Source organism: Sminthopsis crassicaudata, chromosome 4, assembly GCF_048593235.1.
Source record: "Sminthopsis crassicaudata isolate SCR6 chromosome 4, ASM4859323v1, whole genome shotgun sequence".
Taxonomy (NCBI): Eukaryota; Metazoa; Chordata; class Mammalia; order Dasyuromorphia; family Dasyuridae; genus Sminthopsis; species Sminthopsis crassicaudata.
Genome location: NC_133620.1, coordinates 246,253,943 through 246,278,024, shown reverse-complemented (window position 1 = coordinate 246,278,024; position 24,082 = coordinate 246,253,943). Strand labels below are relative to the sequence as shown.

General features: G+C 32.4%; 1 protein-coding gene across 9 annotated transcripts in view; it reads left to right on the top strand.

Moving 5' to 3' along the window:
- The window catches only part of ADGRB3 (adhesion G protein-coupled receptor B3), a 919,013-nt gene that overhangs the window by 489,844 nt on the left and 405,087 nt on the right, over nt 1-24,082 (top strand). For all 9 annotated transcript variants that reach the window (XM_074310585.1, XM_074310582.1, XM_074310581.1 and 6 more), the window contains 2 exons: nt 693-795; nt 20,467-20,510. In XM_074310585.1, the coding sequence (XP_074166686.1) occupies nt 693-795; nt 20,467-20,510 (147 nt within the window). The remainder of the gene's footprint in view (nt 1-692; nt 796-20,466; nt 20,511-24,082) is intronic.

Sequence of the window (24,082 nt, the reverse complement as noted above, 5' to 3'; positions counted from 1 at the left end):
AGAGAGTTTGCCCACTACTGTCATAGCCTCAGATATGATATTGTGGGATTTTGATAGGGAAAAGTGTTTAGTATATTGGTGAAAAATTGAATCATTTTATATTATATTGACATATGGAATTATTCATAAAATGTGTTTATATATATAATTAAATATATGTATAAATGATTTCTTTTTCTGAGAATATTTTTATAAACAACTAGATCTTTTTTTTTTTTTCAGAGAATAAGATTCTAACAGTAAATGTACATTTCAAAGAATATAGAGACTTTCCATAATTAGAAAAATATTTATTTAATTTTAAATCTTATTTGCTTGCATGGCATCCTTCATTTCACTCATCCATCTTAGCACATGTTAAGGAAGCCTACCATCAAAAAGAGGGAAGGGGAGTTTCTGACTCCTAGAGAAAAAATCTTAAATACACCTTGAGATAAATAAATGATAATTTTTCTAGGAGGTATGAGTTTTCAGGCTATGTCTCTTATATGTGAATAAATTTAGCAATAAAAATTCTATCACTGCTGTTTCTAATCTTCTCAGTCTAAAACTGATTGCTATATGCAGAAGCTTCCACATAATTTCTAGAGCTAAATAACTTTCATTTATAATTCAAGGTATAATATAATTATGGTAGCAATTATTATTATTGATTATTTCTCCTTGTGATAATAATTATTATTTTCTTCTAGAAATTTTACTGTTGTTAATTCCAAAATTATCGTGGTGACAATAAGGCCTGAACCCAAAGCAACAGATGCTTTTCTGGAGATAGAATTAGCACATTTGGCTAACGTAAGTATTATCTACTACATAATATTTGGTTCTTTGACAGGATTTATTTTTGAAAGGGTATTATTAATGGGTCTCTTTTCTTTTTTTCCTCAATAGTATTTTATTTTTCAAACATATAAATATATAGTATATCTAAATGTATTTTTCAATATTTATTTTTGTAAGACTTTGTGTTCCAAATTTATTTTTTTCCCTCCCTCCTTTGCCTTCCCAAGCCAGCAAGCAATTTGAGATAGGTTATATAGGTACAATACTTTAAAACATATTTCCTATATTTGTCATGTGTCCAAGAACAATCAGAGAAAAAAAAAAGCATAAGAAAGGAAACGAAAACAAAACAAGAAAAAAAAAAAAGGTGAAAACACTGTACTTCAATCCACATTCAGTCTCTTTAGTTCTCTCTCTCTAAATACAGATACCATTTTCTATCCCAAGCATTTTGGAAATGGTTCTCTTTTCTCAATAATTGAAAGTAATTTTTAATTTTCAAAATACTTCTTTAAGATAATACATTATCAAATAGGTTAAAATGATCTATTTTCCTATTTTCCCTTTATTATACAAAAAATATTCATTGCAACTTTAGTCTTCTTAAAAACAAGAAAACTTGGTATCTACAGTTACCTGGATAATCACCTGCATGATTAGGTTGGTTCAACTGGTTGTATATACCGGGCTCAGTGGATAGAGCACTAGGCCTAGAATCAGAAAGACCTGAGTAGAAATCCAGCCTCAGACACTTACTGGTAGGGTGATCCTGGGCAATTTACTTAGCCCTGTTTGCCTCAGTTTATTTTACTATTTTTGCTAAAAAAAAAAAAACCACCAAAAAGGAGTCACTAAGAGTCATACATCTAGACAACAAGCAATCAAAATCATAAGTTTTTGCCTTGAGATGTTGAATTTTAGAGGGTGATGTTAAAATGTACTCCAGTAAGTAGAAATAATATTGGTACATAGCAATTATTATTATTATTATTATTATATTAAAAATAAGAAACTACCAGATACCTAGTTTCCTCCTAGGTACTTGGTCCCTGGCTCAATACTGCTTTTTTCTCTGGATTTTTTCCGAAAAATCTTTCCTTATTAACATCACAGTGTTTTTGTTTCCATATTTGCAAGATAATTTTCTCTCTCCAAATCCTTCTTTCTATTGTGACAACCTCCTTCCATTGAATCCATCTTAAAAACTTAAAATACTCTGCCCCTTTTGTGGACTCTTGTAGGCCATTCCTTACTCCTCATTTCCTTCAGAATTTCTTATGTGCATTTCTGCTACTAAAAGTTCAGTAGCTCTTAATGACTAGCGTTCTTCTCAACATTTACCAAAATCTATCAAACTATTACTTGAATCCAGTGAATATTCATTTCTTGGTCCTGTATAAAAATATAAAATAGTTACTAATCATATTGATGTCTCTGCCATGGTTCAGGCACTGTGCTATACACTAGGGGGCACAATTACCAAAAATCAGACATAGTATACCTTGTTCTCAAGGAATTTACATTTTCTAAAGTAGGTTTACAACTTATTTACAGATGGGATAACAATTTATTCCGGATGAATAATTTAAAATTATATACACAAAATCAATAAAAAGTGATGAAGAAGAATGTTTAAGAAACTAAAGAAATTAAGAAAGGTCTTGACATAGATATATTTGAACTGAGATTTTAATTTGAGATAACAAGTTTAAAATTTAGTTGCCATTGATAATAGCATTGAGATTGTTGTAGATACAAATAAATATATAGCATGGCCTAACAAAAGGGCATAGGTTAAAAATTCAGAGAGTGGGTTAGTTTGAAAAAAAAAGGCAGAATGAAAAGAGAACATTTATGCATTGATTAAAGACCCTTTTCTTTCTATCTAATGTTTGAATGTGTCCCTGGGCAATATAAACAACACAGAAAGGATTTAGTTTAAGACAGACTCAAAGCTTATCATAACCTATTGTTCTTATTATGTCATTTAAAGATTCTTATACTTTTTTATGTCTTGCACCCTTTGGTAGTTTAGTAAAGACTATATAGACCTCTTCTCAGAATAATTTTAAATGCATGTGATAAAATACATAAAATTACAAAGATAATCAATTATAATGGAATAAAGATATAAATTGCAAGTTTGTGATCTGCCTAAAATTTATCCTTGGACCACAAATAGCAGATTTTTAGCCAAAAATAGCAGATTTCTTGCATTGAGTCAGCTATCAATTAGATGGCCTAGAGTTTCCTTAATAAGGTTAATCTTAATGAAATATTCACATTTTATAGAAATAAAGATCAAGTAAAGGACAAAGGAGTACATAGTGGCCACAACCAGACTATACCATATCACCAAGAAAGTTATTCAGGTAAAGCTCCCACAAGATTCTATAAAACTATGATCAAAAGAAGTAGCATTATCATATAACAAAAATAAGAAATAAATGTTAGTTTCCTTATATATTGCATCACTATTATCAATGATAAAAAGTCTTGAGAAAGATACCCAGCATGATAGGTAGACATCCCTGGGAACAAATTTATGGGAGGATATGGATAAGAGTCTTACAGGATGAGCAGGAATGGATAGGTGGTAGTTTGTATCAATGGAGGGGAGTACCTACTTTGATAAGTCAAAGATCTTTGATGTTAGTTTGGAAGCAGGAGGTTTCATCTTCAGAAATGACACCTAGGTTTTTTAACTTCTACTATAATGTTACATGAAAAGTTAAGTATAGTCCCAATAGTATATATCTTTTTTAAAAATAATCTTTCCCATATACCCAAGTAGAGCTCTGAATTCAACCAAAATTTTTTAGGAAGATGTACCTTAAATGAATTTTAAATTAGAAAATCAAAGATTTCAAAGGTTTTCAATAGTTTTTCAATGGAATGACAATTAATATATAAGAACAATTAAGAAGAAAGAAGGTCCTTAAGTTTCATGCCTGTATAGTAGAGCTTAAGTTTAACAAAAAGAAAAAGAAATAAAGCTGCATAATAATATAACTTTAGATCAATATGCAGAAATCAGGATTTCTTATCACTTAATTAGCATTATAGTTCTTACCCAAGTACAGAGAAAAATCTTACTAAGTTATTATAAATATTTTAATGAAGTATATATGTAAGGTTTTTTTTTAACAGTTTCACCTTTAATATATTAGCTATATTTTTTCAGTTACCCTTTTAAACTTTGCTCTCACAGGCTTGTTGTGAGGATGAAATGAGAACATATTTATATAGCACTTAACATGTTGCTTGGCACACTGTTCCCCTACCCCCAGCTACAGCATATCTTCTTATTAACTAGATTAATTTATTTGTAGATTGATTAGCTTTTCCTATAGGTGTTTATATTTGTGTGTAACACTCATAGTTCATTTGTATATAAGTACATTTATATATGAAAATAAAAGAATGTGTGTGTATATATGATTGGTTTTGTTCAGCCATTTTTCAGTCATGCCTGACTCTTTGTGACTCCTTTTGGGGTTTTCTTGGCTAAGATGCTGGAAATTTGCCATTTCCATTTCCAGTTCATTTTACAGATAAAGAATTAAAGCAAATAGGGTTAAGTGACTTACCCAGGGTCACACTGCCAGTAAGTATCTGAAGCTGCATTTGAATTCAGAAAGATAGTTCTAGATCTATCCACTATGTTCTCTAGCTGCCTTATGCAATAGATAATATATAAAGACACACATATATATGAGAATTACCTCATTAATATATCTTACATACTGTTATATATTAATGTATTTATATATCTGCATATCTTTTGTATATTTACACCTATGTATATATGTATAAAACTTCCTCACTTGTATGTGTGTGTGTATGTGTGTGTGTGTGTGTGTGTGTATACACACTTACATACATACACCAAAAAGTGAGGCAATGTTCTCATCATTCTTGATATTATTCAAGCCTTATCAGAACACTCATTCCAGTTTGGGGTCTCACATTTAACAAAAATATGGAAAACTTAAAGAAAATTCAGCAGAATAATGGAATATTATTAGACAGATAATCACATATAAAGCAAATTTTTTTAAAAATCAGAATTATTTAAGTTAGATAACGAAAGGTAGAATGATATTTTCATTCAAGATCCCTTTTTCTAAAATATTCTTCTTTTAATAATTGCTACACTCCCTTTAAGGATCAACTCAAATTCCATTTCCTTTGCAAAGCTTCCTCTTTCCTGAGCATCTCCATCACCTAAAGTTTATATAATACAATTCAGCTCTAATATATATGTAATATATATATATATATACACATACACATTATATATATGTATACATACTATATTCATGGTTAGATTATCTCTCCAAATACTTTTAAAAATATTTTATTAACCAAATAGAAATAAGAATTATGTCTTATCCTTTTTGTACCTCAGAATGCCTAGCTCTATGCTGACCACATAAACAATTGGAATCATAGATCACACTTATAGATTTAGAAATGAATATGACGTGGTCCTTTAATTCAGTTTCCTCATTTTATAAATATAAACTAAAGGTCAGAAATGTTAAATGACTTGTCCAAGATCATACAGGCTGTAAGAGTCATAGCCACAATGACTGATTGGCTTGGCATTATTACTTTTAGAAACTGCTGCTTTATGAAATAGAGTAAACAGCTTTCCATTTTCACTAGGAAGAAAATTAATATAGTTGCCTCTTAAACGAGATAAAAGGAAATATTTCTAAATGTGAAGATTGCAAAGTGATGGTAAGAATACTCACATTCATATAATTGGCTTAAACATCTTATTATTTTAGAGATGACACAATATGATCAAAATAAACTTCCTTGTTGCTCTCATCTGTTTCCTAACATCCAAGAATACTTGCTTTATCAGTGCTACTGAAGCCAAGAAAAGCATATTAATGTTGTAAGTGATGTCTGTCTCATGCATAGTCATAGGGAGGAAAATTAGCAGGTAAAAATTATTAGTTATAGTGAGTCTGGGGAAAAGCAAGTTAACCTTTTCTAAACTTAATGTGTTCTTTAAAAAGGCTTTTTAGCAAATAGCATTTATAGTATCTTAAGTATAATAGGCCCTCTGGGAACTCGATGGAATAAGTAATGCGGTATGGATCCTTGAAACTCCCAGCTGTGTGTAGACTAGTCAAGAGCAATATTAACTCTCTCATCACTCTTTAATGGGAGAAAAGTGTTTTTTTTTTTTTTTAATTATTATTATTTGTTTTGTTGGTATAAGTATCCACAATATTTGCCTGGTTGTTTGTATCATGCATCTGGCAATCATTTGCCTTTTTAAAATATCACATTTTCTTTTCTTCTAAAATTGAGTAGTGATACATAATCTGTTAGACTGTATACTTCCCTGCATAAGTACAATCAATTGTTTCCCTGATTCAAAGTATATAAAGGACAATAACTTTCTTATTTAAAGTAATTCTTTTGTAGGAGCTGACTTGTAATTGTTGCAAACAAATGAGTTTAGGCTATTCTGAGATTTTCCTGGTATTCCCCAGAATCTGATCCTTTGCTGTTTTTCATTGTAGAGAATTTCCCTTACATGTGGAGTGGAGTTGAGGTTTGAAAAACAGAAGATTCATCCTATTCACCAGTCATTCTCCAATTCTGATTTCAGTAACCCTTTAAATTCTTTAACAATTGAAGATACCCCCAAGCAGCAAAATTCTTATGTTGTTGTTGCTCATTGTTGCTAAGTGTCTGATTCTTTGTAACACCATGGACCAAGCTGTTCATGGGGTTTTCTTGGTAAAAAACAAACAACAGCAAACAGGAATGCTTTGCCATTTCCTTATGGAGTGGCTTAAGACAAATAAAAGTAAGTGACTTGCCCAGAGCCACACATCTGGTGTGTTCATGTCTTTCTAACTCAAGCTCAGTGCTTTATCCACTGAGTCACCTAGTTGTCATTTGCTAATGTGGATTATAGCTAGTGATATTTTGTTATCTTAGAGATTAAAATGTGTTAGAATTATGAATATAATTTTTACCCTTACAAATAACCCTGAAAGGACTTCCAAGTACCGAAGTATTCCCAGACCACACTTTAAGAGCTTCTCCTATACATATTTTTTATAGTTTTCCAATATTTCACTTTTACTTGAAAAAAATTCCCTAGATTTTTTGTCTTTTAGAAGTAAGATCATGGAAACAGCTGGTAGGGACCTCAGAAGCTGTCTAGTACAACCCTTTGATTTTACATATGAAGCTATTCAAGACAAGAAGGGTTCATGAGGTCACATAAGTAGTACAAGTAGCACAAACCAAATAGTACAAACCAAAGCCAGTTGTAAACTCAGGCCTCAGGCCTCATGAGGGCTCAGGTGAGCATACTTTCTGTTGTATTATACTTCTAGGAAGATGGTTCTGGATCAGAAAGTCCTGCCAATTTCTTACTTGTCCTTTTCTTCACATGGTTTTCTTTCCAACAAGATCATTAGCCAGTGATTTCTCCAAAGTTATGACTATCCTAAGAAGGCATCACCCTATTTTCTTTTCATCCTTTGTACTCAAGGCCTACAAAAATGAATAAATAAACAACTCCCTTAAAAATTGTGCAGCCAAACAAATGTCTCTAGACTACTATAGTTATGTAATGTCACCTAGATTGGAAATGATATCTAACCTGTGGGTGATGAGCATAACCAAATAGAGCAAGAGAGTTAAAAATCAAAAAGAAATTTAATTTTTTTCAGAGTAAGGAAGCTGTATACAAACACAAATCCTGACATGAGAAGAATGATTTAATATGCTGGGGCAAAGGCAAGGTTTATATACATTAAAAAAGAAAAAAAAATAAGAGAACACAATCAGAATACTATCATTCTTAGGTCTTGAGCACCCATGGCAAGTTCATATGGAAAATGCAGACATCCCTGAGTCCTGTAGGAATGGACTCCATGTTGATCATCTCAAGTCTTAAAAGTGTTTAAGCCTTGTGATCATACAACAGAGTACAAAACCAGAGTTGGTGTCTAGTATAAATAGGAATAGTTTGGTTTACTCAGCAATTATAAGAAACGAGGATTGCCAGCATCTTAAGAGATGTGATGGATGATTTTAGGCTGTAGCATGCCATCTGGTTCTGGCTCTCAGGCCCCTAGGGAAATGGGGGAGGAGGGGCTCCAACAAATCCAAACAATTATTGATTAATATGAGAATCATAAATCCCACATTGAATGCCTAGTTGGTCAAAGCAACACACTTTGCCAAGAGGTGAGATCGTCCAGAGCATAAAGAAATGTTATAAGAAGCTCAAAACACAGTCTGCTTGTTGAGTCTTTGGAAAACAGCCTCTCCAAATATTCTGATAGAAATAAAACCACTTGTTCCATCAACAGGCAGAGACAGCATAACTTAGTGGAGAGAAAGCCTGCTTTGTGATTAAGAAGAGCTAGTTTCACATTCTGCATCTGACATAGCCTATCTATTTGATATTGGGCAAGTCATTTATTCATTGCCAAAAAGGTACTAACCTATACTGGAAAAAGAAAGGAAATCCTCATTACATTTCCAGAGACATCACAGCTCCAGTCTGAATCCATCAACTAGGAGAAGTGGTTATCATCACAAAAACACAGTAGGAATTTAGTTTACAGGTTTTGTTTATATTATCTATGTTATATATTGCTAATGAGATTAAATTAATCAAATTAAGACATTTATAAACTAAAATGACTCATGAGTTACATTCCCATCAAACCTTAATAGAAAATACAATGTAAGATAGTAATGACTTCAGTCATTACCATTATCTCAGCCGCAAGAAACAATCAAAATTATATCAGTCATTGCTTTATCTTCATGGAAATCAATCAGTAGTTCCAACCCAACCAATTAAAAATCACACTACAAAGTTAAAGAAAGGTCAAATCCATTTCCTTCCAAACCCAGTTTCCACAAAAGGGAGCTTTTATATTTTTAATTACTTACTGTCCTCTGCTTTTATAGGATTGCATTTTTTCTTTTTTTAAGGTAATGATGTATTTTAATGGAGAAATTTTTAATGAAAACTAGGCAAACAGAATGAACATTTTTCCAGAATGCCAAAATCAATGTTCAGTCCAATTCAAAAAAATTTTGTCTCCCATATTTATATTCCCTTACCTTCCAAGAATTTATAATCAAATAATGAGTGTGTGTGTGTGTGTGTGTGTGTGTGTGCATGTGCACATACATGCATATATCAAATAACTTGTAAGGAAAGAAAAGTATCGTAGGTGAAAAGGAGAAGTTCTAGAAAAGTACTATGAGTAATCTGTGGAAAGAAAGGAAACAGCCAAGTGGAAAAGATTTTCAAGAATAGGAAGGATGAAATTTAAATTGGACTTGGGAGGAAGGTTTATACTTCAGATAAACACAAGGGAGGGATAGAGATAGAGAAAGGAACTAGATGTGAGATTGCATTTATCTAGGGAATCAAGACAAATCACCTTATACATGTTTTTGATCACATCCTCTCCCAATTTCTTCAGCAAACCTTCACTACCATCTCCTCATAATCTTCAATCTCTTCCTATTTATTGGCTCTTTCATGGATGCCTGTGCACTCCTGTTTCCTTAATCTAGTTTTTTTTTTTTTTAATCATAGATTGATCCCATCATACCCATTAACTATTATCCCATATCTTTTCCCCTTTTATAGCTGTTTAGACTCTTTGAAATTGCCCTTCATCTTCTCTTATTATTTTATAAACCCTCTCTTCCATTTAATTGAAACAGTCCTTTGCAAAACTACCAATGATCTTTAATTGTCAAATCTACTGACCTTTTTCTTTACTTTTATCTATTTACAAACTTTGACACTGTAGAGCACCATCTTCTTTTAGATAGTCTTTACCTCTCCAAGGTAAGCAGAGTATTAGTTCTATAGTAGGAAGAAAAACGTTCAAATACAGCCTTAGACATTTTCTAGTTGGTGAGTCTGAGAAAATCACTTAGTTCCTGCTTGTATGAGTTTCCTCAATTGTAAAAATTAGGATTATAACAGTATTTACCTTTCAGAGTTGTTGTGAGATTCAAATGAGAAAATATTAAAAAGTAATTAACACTGTGTCTAACATATAGGAAACTGTATATAAATGCTTATTCCTCTTCTTTCTTTCTCTAGTTTTCCTTAACTGTAATTTCTTTTGATTATCCTGATATCAATCTGGTCTTTCCTCCATTTCCTTTTGTTGGATTTTCTTCCATTTCACATCCTTTAATTGTTGGTATCCTCCAAAACTCTTGTCTCAGACACATTTATTTTCTCCCACTCTCTTGCTTTGAGATCTCATTTGCTCCAATGGGTTAATTTGTCATGTCTATCAAGACCATTCTGGATCTATATATCTAATGATAGGTTCTCTCTCTTTTGAGTTCTAGAAATGCCCTTTACACATTTTTTGAATCGGAGATAGCTCACTATCTCCAATTCAACATGTTCAAACTAGAAGTTGTTATCTTTACTTCAACTCCTCCTCCTTTTTAATCTTTCCTATTCTTGTGGTTGATACTGGCATCCTTCCATGACTCAGGCTTGCAGCATTGCTGTTATTCTTGACTTCTCATTCACATTTCTTCAACATTTTTGTTGTCATGTCTTGTCATTTCTCCCTTCATAAGATCTCTTTTACAACCCTTTTTCTCTCTACTCACAGTTACCACTCAAGGTCATGTCATCATCGCTTCTTTGTTTGCAATAGCTTTGTTTCTCTCCACTCTAATACATTCAACATTTGACTGTCAAATTGATCTTCCCAAAGTGCTGGTCTGACCATATTACTCTTCTGTTCAGTAACCAGCGGAGGCCTCTATCCTTCCTCCAGAATCTGTCTGGGACTTATTGGATCTCATTTCTAGTCTTCATTCCTTATCTCTTCAACCACACTGGTGTATGTGCTATACCTATAGCATGGCATTGTTTCCTGGCTGCCTTTGCACTGGCTATTCATATGTCTACAATATACTCCTCCCTTACTTCAAAATTCTGACTTCTTTCAGAATTCAGTTCCATTCTTTCCTCTCTATTAGAACTTTCTAAAATAAAACTTTTCCCAGAGAGGAACCACTGGTTTTCTTCTTCTAAGATTAATTGTTGTATCATTTTTCAGCTGTGTCCAATTCTTCATGATCCCATTTGGGATTTTTATGGCAAAGATAGTGAAGTGGTTTGCCATTTCCTTCTCCAGAAAATTTTACAGATGAAGAAACTGAGGTAAATGAGGTAAATAATTTCACCAGGGCCATGCAGCTAATTAGTATCTGAGAACAGATTTGATCTTAGGAAGATGACTAATTCCAGCCCATCACTCTATCCACAATGCCCTTACTTTCCATTTATTCTGTATATGTCTTGTATGTACATAATTATTTACATTATATATCTTCCTTTAGTACATGAGTTCATTGAGGACAATTCTAGTGTTTCTCCTTTTCTTTCTATTCCTAGTAATTAGCACAATGCCTAACATATAGTAAGAAATTCATAGATGCTTGCTGACTTTGACTTCTCTGTAACATTCAGCCTTAATTCCCTAGAGCACTAATAATCTAGTAATTTGCTTTAGACTACAGGACCAGTAGGTAGTAGAGGCCAGATTAGAACTGAAAATTTCCTGGTTTTTATTCAAGACAAAATGTCCTACTACCCCAGAGAGAGGTTTCGAAGAAGCAAATTAAAAACAAGCTGCTGTTGTGAGCAAATGCATGATGATGAGAAAGAGAAGGAAGAAGACTGGGAGCAAAGTAGACCAATTTGTATAAAAGCTAGTTCATGTAGGGACTAGAATTCTAAAATCATGTATTTATATTTTATTTAGTTTTCAATGAGAAACCTGAAAGAGTAAAGATAAACAATACTATCAGAATAAAAGACAGGTGGCTAATGAACTAATCTTTGATATACAGCAAATCCCCAACAAAAGCATTTCCATTCCATTTTAGAAGAGATAGGACAGAATAAGTTTTGAAAGAATTGACAGAAGAATTTTGATAGAATTGAGAGCCAGCATGGTAGAGTAGATTGAACTCTGAAGTCAGGAAGGTCTAGATTCAAATTGTACTTCAGCTGACATTAGCTATATGGCCCAGGGAGAGACTTTTAACTACTTTCCTCAATTTCCTCATATATAAAATGAGTAAAATGGACTCAATGACTTCTAAGGTTCCTTAACAATCTTTATGATATCCTATGAGATTGATGTTACAGGTAAAAGCTTTAGCAAGGAGAAAAATAATTTATTCTTCTGTCACAGAAAGAAAACAGAAAACATAGATGAGGACATGGAGAGTTTTAGCAATTTGCTAGTGGAGCGTTGAAAGACTTTATGAATGTATTGAATTTTCTTATTTATTCTTTGAATATATGTTCTTTGTTCTCTAACCAAAAATATCTGAATTTGGGTAGACATTTCCTTGATGCTCTATCACATTTGCATTTCAAATTCATGCTCTGTATATTTACTAAATGTAATTATTATACTCTCTATTTAAAAATATTTCATAACTCAAAAGAATTGGACATTGCAGAATTTAGCATTTTAAAAAATCTATTTGTAAGTGTATGCCTTTTTAAAGTTTTTGATAATACCAGTCATATAAGTATGAATTATTAATGTACTTTGAATTTGACACACAGTGATATTTATAACCATATTTAATGAGTCAGGCAGCAGTTGAAAAGTTATTTTTGTGATCAATCAATAAACAAGTATTTATTCAATGTTTCCTCTCTTCTATGCATTGTGCTATAGCTACAAAGACAAAAATGGATATCTTATACTCAAGCAGCTTACATTTTAACTTATAAAAAGGTAGATATTAAAAAAAATAGATTAAAAATAATCTAAGGAGAGAAGACACTAGCTAACCATTAGTACTTGAAGTAGTAGAGTATATTAAAAAGGAAAGGTTTTATAAAGAAAGAGCTGCTTCTTAAATAAAATCAAGGAACCCAAGAAGACATGAAGAGTGAGGGCATTCCAGACACAGGAGATATCCAGGGCAAAGATATAAAGATTGGAATTGGAGTATCCTGTATATCCTGTGTATCCAAGTCAGTTGATTTGGCCCAAAAGTGCATAGAGGTAGGGATTTCTCATATCAATGCTTTCTGAATTTAAATCATGTATCCACTATATGGACAAATGTAGCATGTTCACTAAATATACAAGTGGGGCTGGCTGAAGAATGAGAAATTCTGTGGGGATGCTCTAGTCATGAAACAAGAAAATAGAGTATTATAAGAATATAAGAGGTCAAAATTAATGCTGTGCACAGCCATTCTGGTATTCCTTTAGTGTTCACCAGCATAATTCTTGATGCAGCTTAGTATTCTGGGGGTCATGAATTTAATTTTAGCTTCCAGAGATATTGGAGCTGAAAAATCTTAAATCCAGGAGTTTGGAAGAAAGTATAATGAAAAATAATAATATTTTTACTAAATGTGTACTAAATATAAGAATTATAAAATACAATTTCAGCTTTATGAATCACAGATGAGACAGTATGTATCAACATCAGGAAATTGTAAGGAAAAACAAAACAAAACAAAACACCTCACAAAAATAAGGGTCAGTTTACTTTGCTTATATTTCTTTTGTCCTTATTTCTGACACATTTCTAATTCCCATGTTTTGGAAGGTAAGATACTGTATCAATTGAAAGATTTCACAGAATAAAAGATTAGGACATAGATATTTGAAAGAAGAAAGGAAACAGAAGAGACCTTTCTAGATATGGAGAGCAGGTAGAAATATCCATGGGAATTCACTGATAGCTAAGTGGATTAACCCTACCTGAGATAATATACTATCAAACTTAAGCTGACTGATGGCTATGAGGAACAAAAAAGAGAAGAGAGAGAAATTGAATGCATCAAAGTTACCTAAAGGTGACATGCAGAAAGTATAAGTTAATATGGAAGTTGAATGGATGTTAGAACTTTTTTTTTTTTAAAGGTCAGAAAATAAAATGGTGAAATTACTTAAACTGGATAAAGAAATGAGTTCAGCTAAGCTATTGAGAGCAGAGCCAGGAATGATTGGTCTCACTGAAAAGATTTTTGGGGGCATATTTGTCAAATGTAATTCATTTATCAGAAAGTTTTCAGATGCAGGGTTTTAAATGTTGATCAGATTTTCAGCATTTCCTGATAGTGATTTCCTATAAATTTCTCATAACAGATCTTATAGCTTTGTCCTTTTAGAGAAAGTTATCTGGAAATTATAGCATAAATGCTTTACAAGTGGTTTCTTAATGGAGCCTTTCATTCTTTTGGAATTTGTAAATTTCATTCAACTTTTGACTTTTTATTTCCCATCTTAGATTCTGACTTCATAAATAATTGGTATATTCAGTTATAGTTTCTAAATTGTTTGATTTTCTCAAATTTCTTACAAACTGTAAGTACATTATATCAATCATGGCCCTACTATTTATTCATGCCTTTTAAGATATGTTGGGAAACGTGCATAGAACTAGGCAGTACAGAGGTAAGGTTTGATTGAGACTAAGAACTTAAGATAGGAGCAAAAATAGTTTCCCCCCATTTTTTCCAGTACAATTTAAGTTCCTTGAAGGCAGGGTATCTTTCATTTCTGCATTTGTATTCTACTTCACTTTGCAAATTATAGCCATTCAATATTTTTTAGTGAATTGAAATGACTTATCTTAAATGTATTCCTTTGTATAAAAGTGAAAAGTAAGTATTTAATGAAAAGCTATACAAATATATTTTAATTGTTATTTTAGAATTGACTTGCATGTTGTGCTGATATTGCCCTTGGTGACCAGTAATTACCAAATATAGGTCCATTGTTATGCATACAATAGTTATGTAATAGAATTTACTACATTGACATCTTCAGTAAATGTCTGAGTAATAAGTTTCTTTTTTCAAAGGGAGTGGCCCCCGAAGAAACTTATCAGGAACCCCATTTACATTTAATCTATAGACATAAAATCATCATAAACTGCATCCAGTGGTATTTACTGTACCCAGACTTTCAATTTTATGAGCATATAGAAGATCACATACAAAAAATCCCCATCTGAACACACTTTTACAGGGATTGAGCACACCAGAAAGAAATGCAGTCATAAAAGGGAAACATCCATGGACTCCAAACCCAAACAACCACTTGGACTTAACACAAGAATCCTACCTGACATTAAGTTGTTCTATATTATATCTTTTTGTTCTATATCTGTACTACTGAGAGGACAGGTTTCAAAACTGGTTACCCCCTGTTTCCTAATTCAGAGGCTTCTCATTGCCTAGAATGGATGGAAAGGTTAGTACTATTTCTAATGAAAATGACCACACCTACTATTTTCCAGTCCCCAAGGTTCCATCTTGCTGCTTTCCTCAGTATGAAAACACCTTCCTCATTGTGAAGGGGTGAAGTATTTAATCTCTACAAAGTGTTATGAGATTTTTAGAACAGAAGCTCTTAACAAACACAGTACACAGTGCTTTGAAGAAACAATTTAAACTGTTTTGTCATAAAATATTTGCCCCCAAAGCTAAAAGGTACAATATATATATATATATATATATATATATATATATATATATATATATATATATATATATATATATATATATATATATGATGCTGTTAAAATAAAACAAAACTGAGTAGGGAGGTTAGAGGATCTGTAACTAACATTCCACTAGCCATTCTGTGTCAATCCAGGTTTTCATTTAGAGTTCAGCTGAAAATTTCACTTTTCTGAAGCTGTGTTTTTCCTAATTTTTTTTATTTATTCACTATTTTCCCCAGTTACATTTAAATATTTTTTTACATTTTTTAAATGTTTGAGCTCATTTCACTCCCTTATCCCCACTCTTTATCTTCACTGAGAAACTCATGTGAAGTTATGAAAAAAATTTTCCATAAAAGTCCTGCTGTAAAAGAAACATAAATCTTCCACCTCAATTAAAAAACAAACAAACCTTCTGAAAAGGAGAGAGAGAGAGAGAGAGAGAGAGAGAGAGAGAGAGAGAGAGAGAGAGAGAGAGAGAGAGAGAGAGAGAGAGAGAGAGAGAGAAAGTGAGTATGATCCAATCTGTATTTACACACAATCAGTTCCTCCTCTGGGTATGGATAGGGTTTTTTTTTATCATAACTTCTTCGGAGTAGTAATGAATCATTGTCTGAAGGTGTTTTTAATTATTCCACATACACATACATACCCCACATGTAGCAATTATTTATTGGCAATAGTCATTTTATTGGAATTTAATGACAAATAACCTTATTACTTGAAAGTTCAATTTTAGTTATGGACATTGCATTGTATTCATTTGCATTTCAATGTCTCATGAAGTCTCCTTGATCTCCAGCTGCAGTAGTTATGAATAGCTTTTCTTTCCCCTACCATTTCATTTGCATCTTTCTTGGTTATTTCTAACATCCCCCCCCCTTTTTTTTTTTTTTTCTATTCTTATCCTTATTGTCCTATAACATTTGCCCTGGGGATCTCTTCTTCCTTCTTAATTATCTTTCTTCCCTTTGTTTCTTTGATGTTGGACTTTAATAGTTTTATTCCTGTGTTTCCTATCATTCTTTTATTAGCTCCACATACCCATTCTTCTCTTTAAACATGAGTGCATACAAATACTCTGCCCCAGACTTCTTTCTCTTTTTCCATGCTGTCTCCCTTGATGATCTATCTCATCTAATTCTATGACTACAATTATTATATCTATGAAAAAAATTATAACCTAAGTTCTATTATTTTTAGAGAGATCCAGTCTTATAGTTCCAACTTATTGGTAAATATCTCTAATTATATGTCCCATTGGCACTCAAAATCAGTATCTGTGAACTGCCAATCAATCAACCAATGAACAAACATTTATTAATTGTCTACTATGAGAGAACTATTATGTGACATACTAAGGATATAAAAAGAGGCAAAAGACAGTCTCTCTAAAAAGATGGCATGGAATCAAATATATACAAAGCAAGCTGCATGTAGGATCAATAGAAAATAATTAACCAGAGGGAAACTACTAGCACTGAAGGAAAGCTGCCAATAAAAGATAGGATTTTAGTTGAGATTTAAAGGAAGCTAGCAAAGTTAGTAGGTGTAATGGAGAAGAAGAGAATTCCATTTGGAAATAGCCAGAGAAAATTTCCAGAGCCAAGAGATGAAGTATATTGTTCACAAAACACCTGGGAGACCTGGATTACTGGATGTATGGGAATAATACCTCCATCCTCACCCTCTGACTCCTATCAAAGCATAAATCTTCCTCTAATATTTTTATTTCTTTTAATAATTCCACCATTTTACCAGCCACCCAGTCTTTTTCCTCATAGGTATCTTTGATTCTTCCCTCTCCTCACACATTCAGTCATTTTCAGGTTATGTTGACTGTACCTCTCCAAAATCTCTTTTCTTCCCCTTTTTCTAGTCAGACAGCAACTTTCCTAATTTAAGTCTTTGTTTTTTTGTTAACTAAATTATTGCAACTCTTATTCCTGTGCTCAGACAATTCCATCTCCAATTCATCCTTCAAATAATTGCTGAAGTAATTCTTACTGTACCACTCTGTAACTGTCATTCTTTGACTGAAAAACCTTCAGTTAGACTTTATGTACTACCAAATAAAATGTAGCTCCTCACCTGGCAATGAAAGCCTTCCATGATCTTACTTAAAACAACTTATTCAGCCTTATCTTGCTTTGTTCATGTTTACATACTCTATGCTTCATCAAAACTATATTAATCCTATTGCCCCATTCTAATACTGCCCTTACATATTTGTGTCTTTGCTGACATTGCCTTTATGCATAGAATAAATTCCTTTTTGGATTGTGCCTACTTTTATATATTATAATTCCACCCTTTATTTAAGGTTCAACTCTGGTTGACCACTTGTTCAATAGATTTCTTGTAATATTTCTTGTAATACTTTGCCTAAACTTCTCTGCACTAAAATTTTTCACCAACGACATTTCTTAAGTATTATTTGGTAGACCCTGTGCTAGGCCATTAAGATTACAAATACTAAAGTGAGATTGTTCTTGATGGAATTATTTTCCTCATCTTTATCTATCCTTTTTTTTTTTTAACCTGTGCCTCCTAATTATATACCTTTATTAGATTATTATTCTTTATTAGATTATTAGTATTTTGAGAAGGTAAGTTAGATTTCACAGAGGGTAAAGTCCTGGACTTGGAATCAGGAGGACCTGAGTTCAAATACAGCCTCAAAAATTTTCTAGTTGTATGGCTTAGTTGTATGATTAAGTACCCAAGGTCATGCTAGATGGCAATGGAACAGCTAGATGGTGCACTGGATAGAGTTCTAGCCCTAAAGTAAATCTTGCATCAGACATTTAACAATTTTTAACTGTGTGATCCTAAAAATCCTATGGACAAGGTCCATAAGGTTAAAAAAAATCATATAATGTAAAGTTCTGATCGTCTCTCAGTTGTAATCCTTCTCTGGGAGGAGGTTTCTTTTCTCTGTGAATCTTTTTCTCTGTCCTCTTCACTTGCGAATCCATGGGACGTCTTCTCCTTGACCCAATCCAGAACTCCTCCTCCAGGCCGCAGTCCCAACTCTGGCCCAGACTTGACTCTCTCCTTGCTCAATGGTGTCTTCTTTTATCCTCCCAAAGAATGGGTATGTGAGAACTCAAGGGGTTGTGGGAAAATTACTTCTACCAATAAACTTGCTTCTCTTAAACATGCAAGCTCTTCCCCAGAAGTTCAAAGGGATAAAACTCCCCTTAAAGGCCAGAACCAAAAGGTGTGGACTACAGAATTGTTAAGTACCGACTTAGCACTTAGTAAGAACCTATTATCTCATTATCTCATTAGCACTTAGTAAGAACCTAACCTCATATAATTAAACAATAACAAAATCTTGACAATATAATTTATGTCATAATTGTCTTTTGTCCTTAACATTATATCTTCCCCATAGTAAAAGCTTAATAGTTTTTTTCCAGACAAAATAAAATAGTCATTACTTATTTCCCTTGCCAAAAACCATCTTTGATTTCTTTTTTTTATATCCAGAAGAACCCAAAATAAAGCCTTTTTGTGAAGAAAACAATTAGTAAATTAGTAAAAGACAATTAGCATACATATATATATATGTATACATATATATATATGTATACATATATATATGTATACAGAGAGAGAGAGAGAGAGAGAGAGAGAGAGAGAGAGAGTAGACCATATGATCTTAAAGGTTTCTTGTACCTCCATAATTCTACAGTGACTTTTATTGAATCATTTATAGGACCTAGTAAGCAGTAAGATGTCAATAAATATTTATAGTGTCACAGATGTAGAGCACCTATGTGGCTCAGTCAAATGTGGGACCTGGAATTAGGAAGACTCCTTTTCATGAGTTCAAATCTGGCCTCAAGATACTTACTAGGTATATGACTTTGGACAAATCACTTAATTCTGTTTGTTTACATCTGTAAAATTAACTAGAGAAAGAAATGGCAAATCACTACAGTATCTCTGCCAGAAAAATCCCAAATGGGGCTACAAAGAACTGGACACAACTAAAAACAACATATAGCCTTAAAGCTGGGAAAAATTTCAGAGATAATTGCATCCAATCCTCCCAATTTACATATGAGGAAAATGAGTCAGAAAAACACTCAGTGAATTGTTTAGGATCATATAGTTAATAAACATCTCATATGAGATAAGAAATCACTTATTTTTGAACTCTACCACAATCCATTTTACTTAAACAGAAATTGAATATTTACTTACCTATTTATTTACTATTGTGTAATAAAGGCCTTGGAAAGATGTTCTTTGGTGGCTTGAATAGGAAGAAAGATCAAATTGTGTTGCAAAAAAAAGGAGGTCTGATCTTATGTAGCTTACTAAGAAATTCCTAATGGATTGTCTGTTTCTGAGCCAATTTCACATATTCTCATCTGTGGTAATTTAAACATGTACATGAATACACACATACACACACACACACCACAAAACAGGTTAAATCTATTTTGAGAGTTGCTATTTTTATTCTCTCATCTAAATTATAATATGTCAGTTTTTAGAATACTTAATTATAGTTTAATTATAGGAAAAGTTGTTTGTCTTCTTAGATACAATTATATAACAATATTTTTGGACTAAAGAAAGATTGTGTATCTTTCAAAATATAAAACATAATATGTGTCAATTTACCAGAATTTTTTCTTTTGCAGAACTTATTTTCTAATGATCTTATTTTTTAAAAAATCCTTTTGGTCTATAATTGAGATTTTTAAAAAAATGTTCATTTACTTCTTCATTCATTAATTCATTTTAGTATACATAACTCCTTTAGTTTAACAACCTAGAGTTTTAGGTAGTTTCTTTGGACAATAAGAGGTTAATTCATTTTCTAATGGTAAAATAAGGAGTATGAATTATTATAGGTAAGACCTAAACCAGGCCTTACTAATTCTGAGTCTATTCCTCTATCCCACTGTTTCTCCTGATAAACTACTATTATGATTCAAATAATGTAGGAATACTTATTCTAATATAAAAATGCAAAATTATTTCCAAAAAATAAAGAACAGGATAAATTGTTAAAATAAGGAGGATTTTTCAAGCACCATACCACAAAATCATATCCATGTGCTTTATTCCTTTTTGTTTACTCAATTTATATTAGTTTTTTTTTTCCTTTTTTAGGGTACTTTGAATCCTTATTGTGTGCTGTGGGATGACTCAAAAACGTAAGTAACAGATGTTTTCTTACCTTATTTTGGACTAAATATATTCAAAAGCACATTAAATTATTTGAGCAGTCTGCTAGTCAACAGGAGTGTTTTCAAGTCGGTGGGATGTGTGTTACACCAGAAGAAAAAATATTCCTTTTGTTAAATCTGTAGGCAGAATGATAAATATGTTTGTATTAGATGCTACCAGAATATATCTATCTCAGGATAGAAGTACCTTGCCAAATTTGTAAATCATACTCCTGTGCAGATTTCAAGGGAATATTTTAAATCTTAGATAGTTTACAAAAGAAGGAGTTGGGCTATTTATCTCCATTATTCAAAACCATATTGTATTTAATTGAGTTCAGCATTTTTATTTAATCTAACCAATTGGATAACATTTTTCACAGTTTGGGGGAGGGGAGTGAGATACATTTGGGTGCATAAAAATATTTATTGGATAAGGAACAGCAATCTTTCAGTTGTATTTTTATTTAAATGTATTACTGGAATAAGTGGTCAATTATTCATGACTATTGGTAATATGAGATCTGATGTTTCGAATAAAATAGATGCTCCTTGAGTTATTTGTTTGTTATTTGCTTATTTATTTAATCAAACTCTTACCCTAATTAATTTGTTTTCCTAATATCTGCTAAGTTTAGTAGTTCTTTTCCTAACAAAGATGGATGTAAATGGATAGAGTAAAGATGGCCCACCCCTACTTCATCCTTTCTTTTTCCTTTCCCCTTTTTATATGGAAGGGAACTGAATTTTTCTCTGGCTTTTCTTATCTTTTCCCTAAGGAGTGGGTAAGAATGAGGTCTTTAGTAACTAACTTCTGTCTACACCTTTTCTCTCTAGAAATTTAATCCCTTGCTTTTTAGCTGAGAGGCAATGCAATAGCCATTAGATTCACTTACCTCCTTTATTCTATTTTTTTGGAACTTATTTCAGAAGAAACATTATTAATGCAATCAGAGTACTTTAGAGACTTCAGTTGGGAAAATTTCTATTCAGATTGAAATCTATCTGCTCTAATTTAAATTTTTATTTACCTCTCTCCTCTATGTTTGAAGTAAAGTCAAGATACAGGAATTGTTTAGGTTGTATATTATGTCTATTATAGCACATGTCTTAGAATAGCAAGTTGGAGAAATAAACTCCCCTCATCCATATTATTTAACTTCCCTCAGCCCTTAAAGAGGTGGATACAAATGGCTTAATCTTGCATCTTATGCTTTGAGAAGCCTTTAGGAGCCTGATGGCCTTTCATGATCCTTCTTTTTTTAAATCTTCTCAACCTTTCAACCCTAAATTCTCCTCTTTTAATCTTTCTGGTTTAGCTTCTTAAATCTTTGATGGATCTAGGATTGCTATCTCTTCTCTGCTTTTGCTCTTCAGCTCTTGCAGTCTCTAGTCCTTCCTTTTGAGTTCCTTGATCTGGAAGACTGATCATCCCTTTAAGAATTCCTAGGTATGAAATCCATCTTCTAGCTTAAAGATAACAAAAATACCAAATCAATTTCAAGGCTAAAGGCAATTTTTCCCCTTTGAATTACCATTCCAAGGCTTTTATTTAGTTCTCAAATCCATATATATGTATGTACATATGTATATGTATATAGACATTTATATATACATGTGTATGTGTGTTTGTATATGCACATATGTATAAGTTTTTAAATGTAAAGATTATATGACATGCTTTATTCCAGATCTGATGATTATAGATGATTAAGATTACAGATTACAATATGATTACAGATTCTTTTACCCCTGGGGTATATTTTCTCTTGAAATACTTCCTTAGAATGTTATATATCATGTAAACATCTAGGACCTGACTTTCATGCCAAGACTACCAGTCTCCAGTAGTCAACTAAATCATAATCAGGCCAGTTTCCTAGAGACTTGTGCCTCAGGGGCTAAAGTGAGACTGCTGGTCTCTACTTAATGTCTTACTTCATGCTTCTCTTGTTTGACCAATGATTTCATTAATGTTAGGAGATCCCTGCTGAGGTGCAGATCAACAACTAATGTATAATATTTAACCTTAGAAAGTTATCTAGAGCTTACCCACAGTCACTCAGGCAATATGTAGCATAGGTGAAATTTGAATCCAATTGTCTGGACTCCAACGTTAACTCTCTATCCTTTATGCCCCATTGCCTCTCATCTTTTAATATTTTCTAAACTTCATTGTCTATTGAAACTCTGTTCTACTTTCCTGACTTTGGAGCCAGTTCATCTCCCCAGATTAAGAGATTCACTGAATTCAAACTATTTCTACCACATCAGAATACTTCCTTTCAGCATCTCCTTCCCTCTTTTTTCCCTCCTTTTGACTGTCCTTTCTACAAATGCAAAATGTTGAATAGAATTCTGTAGAAGAATATTTACAAAGGTAAATAAAATACAAAGCTTAAGAATAAAATACTATAGCATGGTAATTGGCGTATATATAAAAGTAAATTACTCAGTTCTACACTGTAGTCCCTAATTTCTTGGTGTTTCTCTTTCACTATGCAGTTCTTTAGGCTATGCTTCCTCAGCTCCTTTAATGTGCCCTAGAAGAAAATGATTTCAAAAAGAGATCTCATTCTTCATGAATCCCTAACAGTAACAACTGTCCCAGTAAAAGAAAACATAGAACTCCAAACAATGGATTAAATCACCAGAGTTCTTCATAGGGCAAAGTGCCTCTAAAGAATGTTTACTACATAATGATTTAATACATCTAAAGTTCAAAGGCCTTGAAATATGCCCATGTTTGTAACCCAAAAAAATTAAAGAAAGAGGAAAATAACTTGTCTGTGCAATTATTGTTATATACTTTTTCTTTTGCGGTAGCATAGGATTGGAAATCAAAGGTATGCTTAAAATTTGTTGAATGGCTGAACAAGTTATGACATATGGATATGATGGGATGCTTTTGTGCTATAAGAAATGATGAAGGAGATAGTTTCAAAGAAATATATTAAAGCTTGTGTGAACTGATGCTGGGTAAAGTAGACAAAATCAGAAGAATGATTTATATAGTAACAGCAGTATTGAAATGACAAAATTCTTTGAAAGACTTAGGATCAATACATTGTATTCAGTTATTTTTAGTCATTCTCAATTTGGGGTGTTCTTGACAAAAGTACTGGAATTACTTGCTATTTCCTTATCTAGATCATTTTATAGATGAAGAAACTGAGGCATAGAGAGTTCAGTGTCTTGCTCAGGGTGACACATGCTAGCAAAATGCCCAACATTCTATCTATTGTGCCACCTAGCTGCTCAAATCAATATGTTGACCAAACATAATTCCAGAGTATTCATAATGAGCCCTGCCACTCACCTACTGATACATGTTGATGGAGAATCTAGCCTGATGGTCAATATGAAAATTTGTTTTAAATGACTATAAATGGTTATAACATAGGTTTTGTTTTCTTTGCTTTCTTAATTAAGGGTGAGAGGATAGGAGGGGCAGAAATTGGCTCTTTGAAAATATAATGAAATTCAAATTTTAAAAATACACTCACTTTTTGAGGAGGGCTAGTGTGGATAAAAGCATTAATAAAGTTCCCTATCTGGTG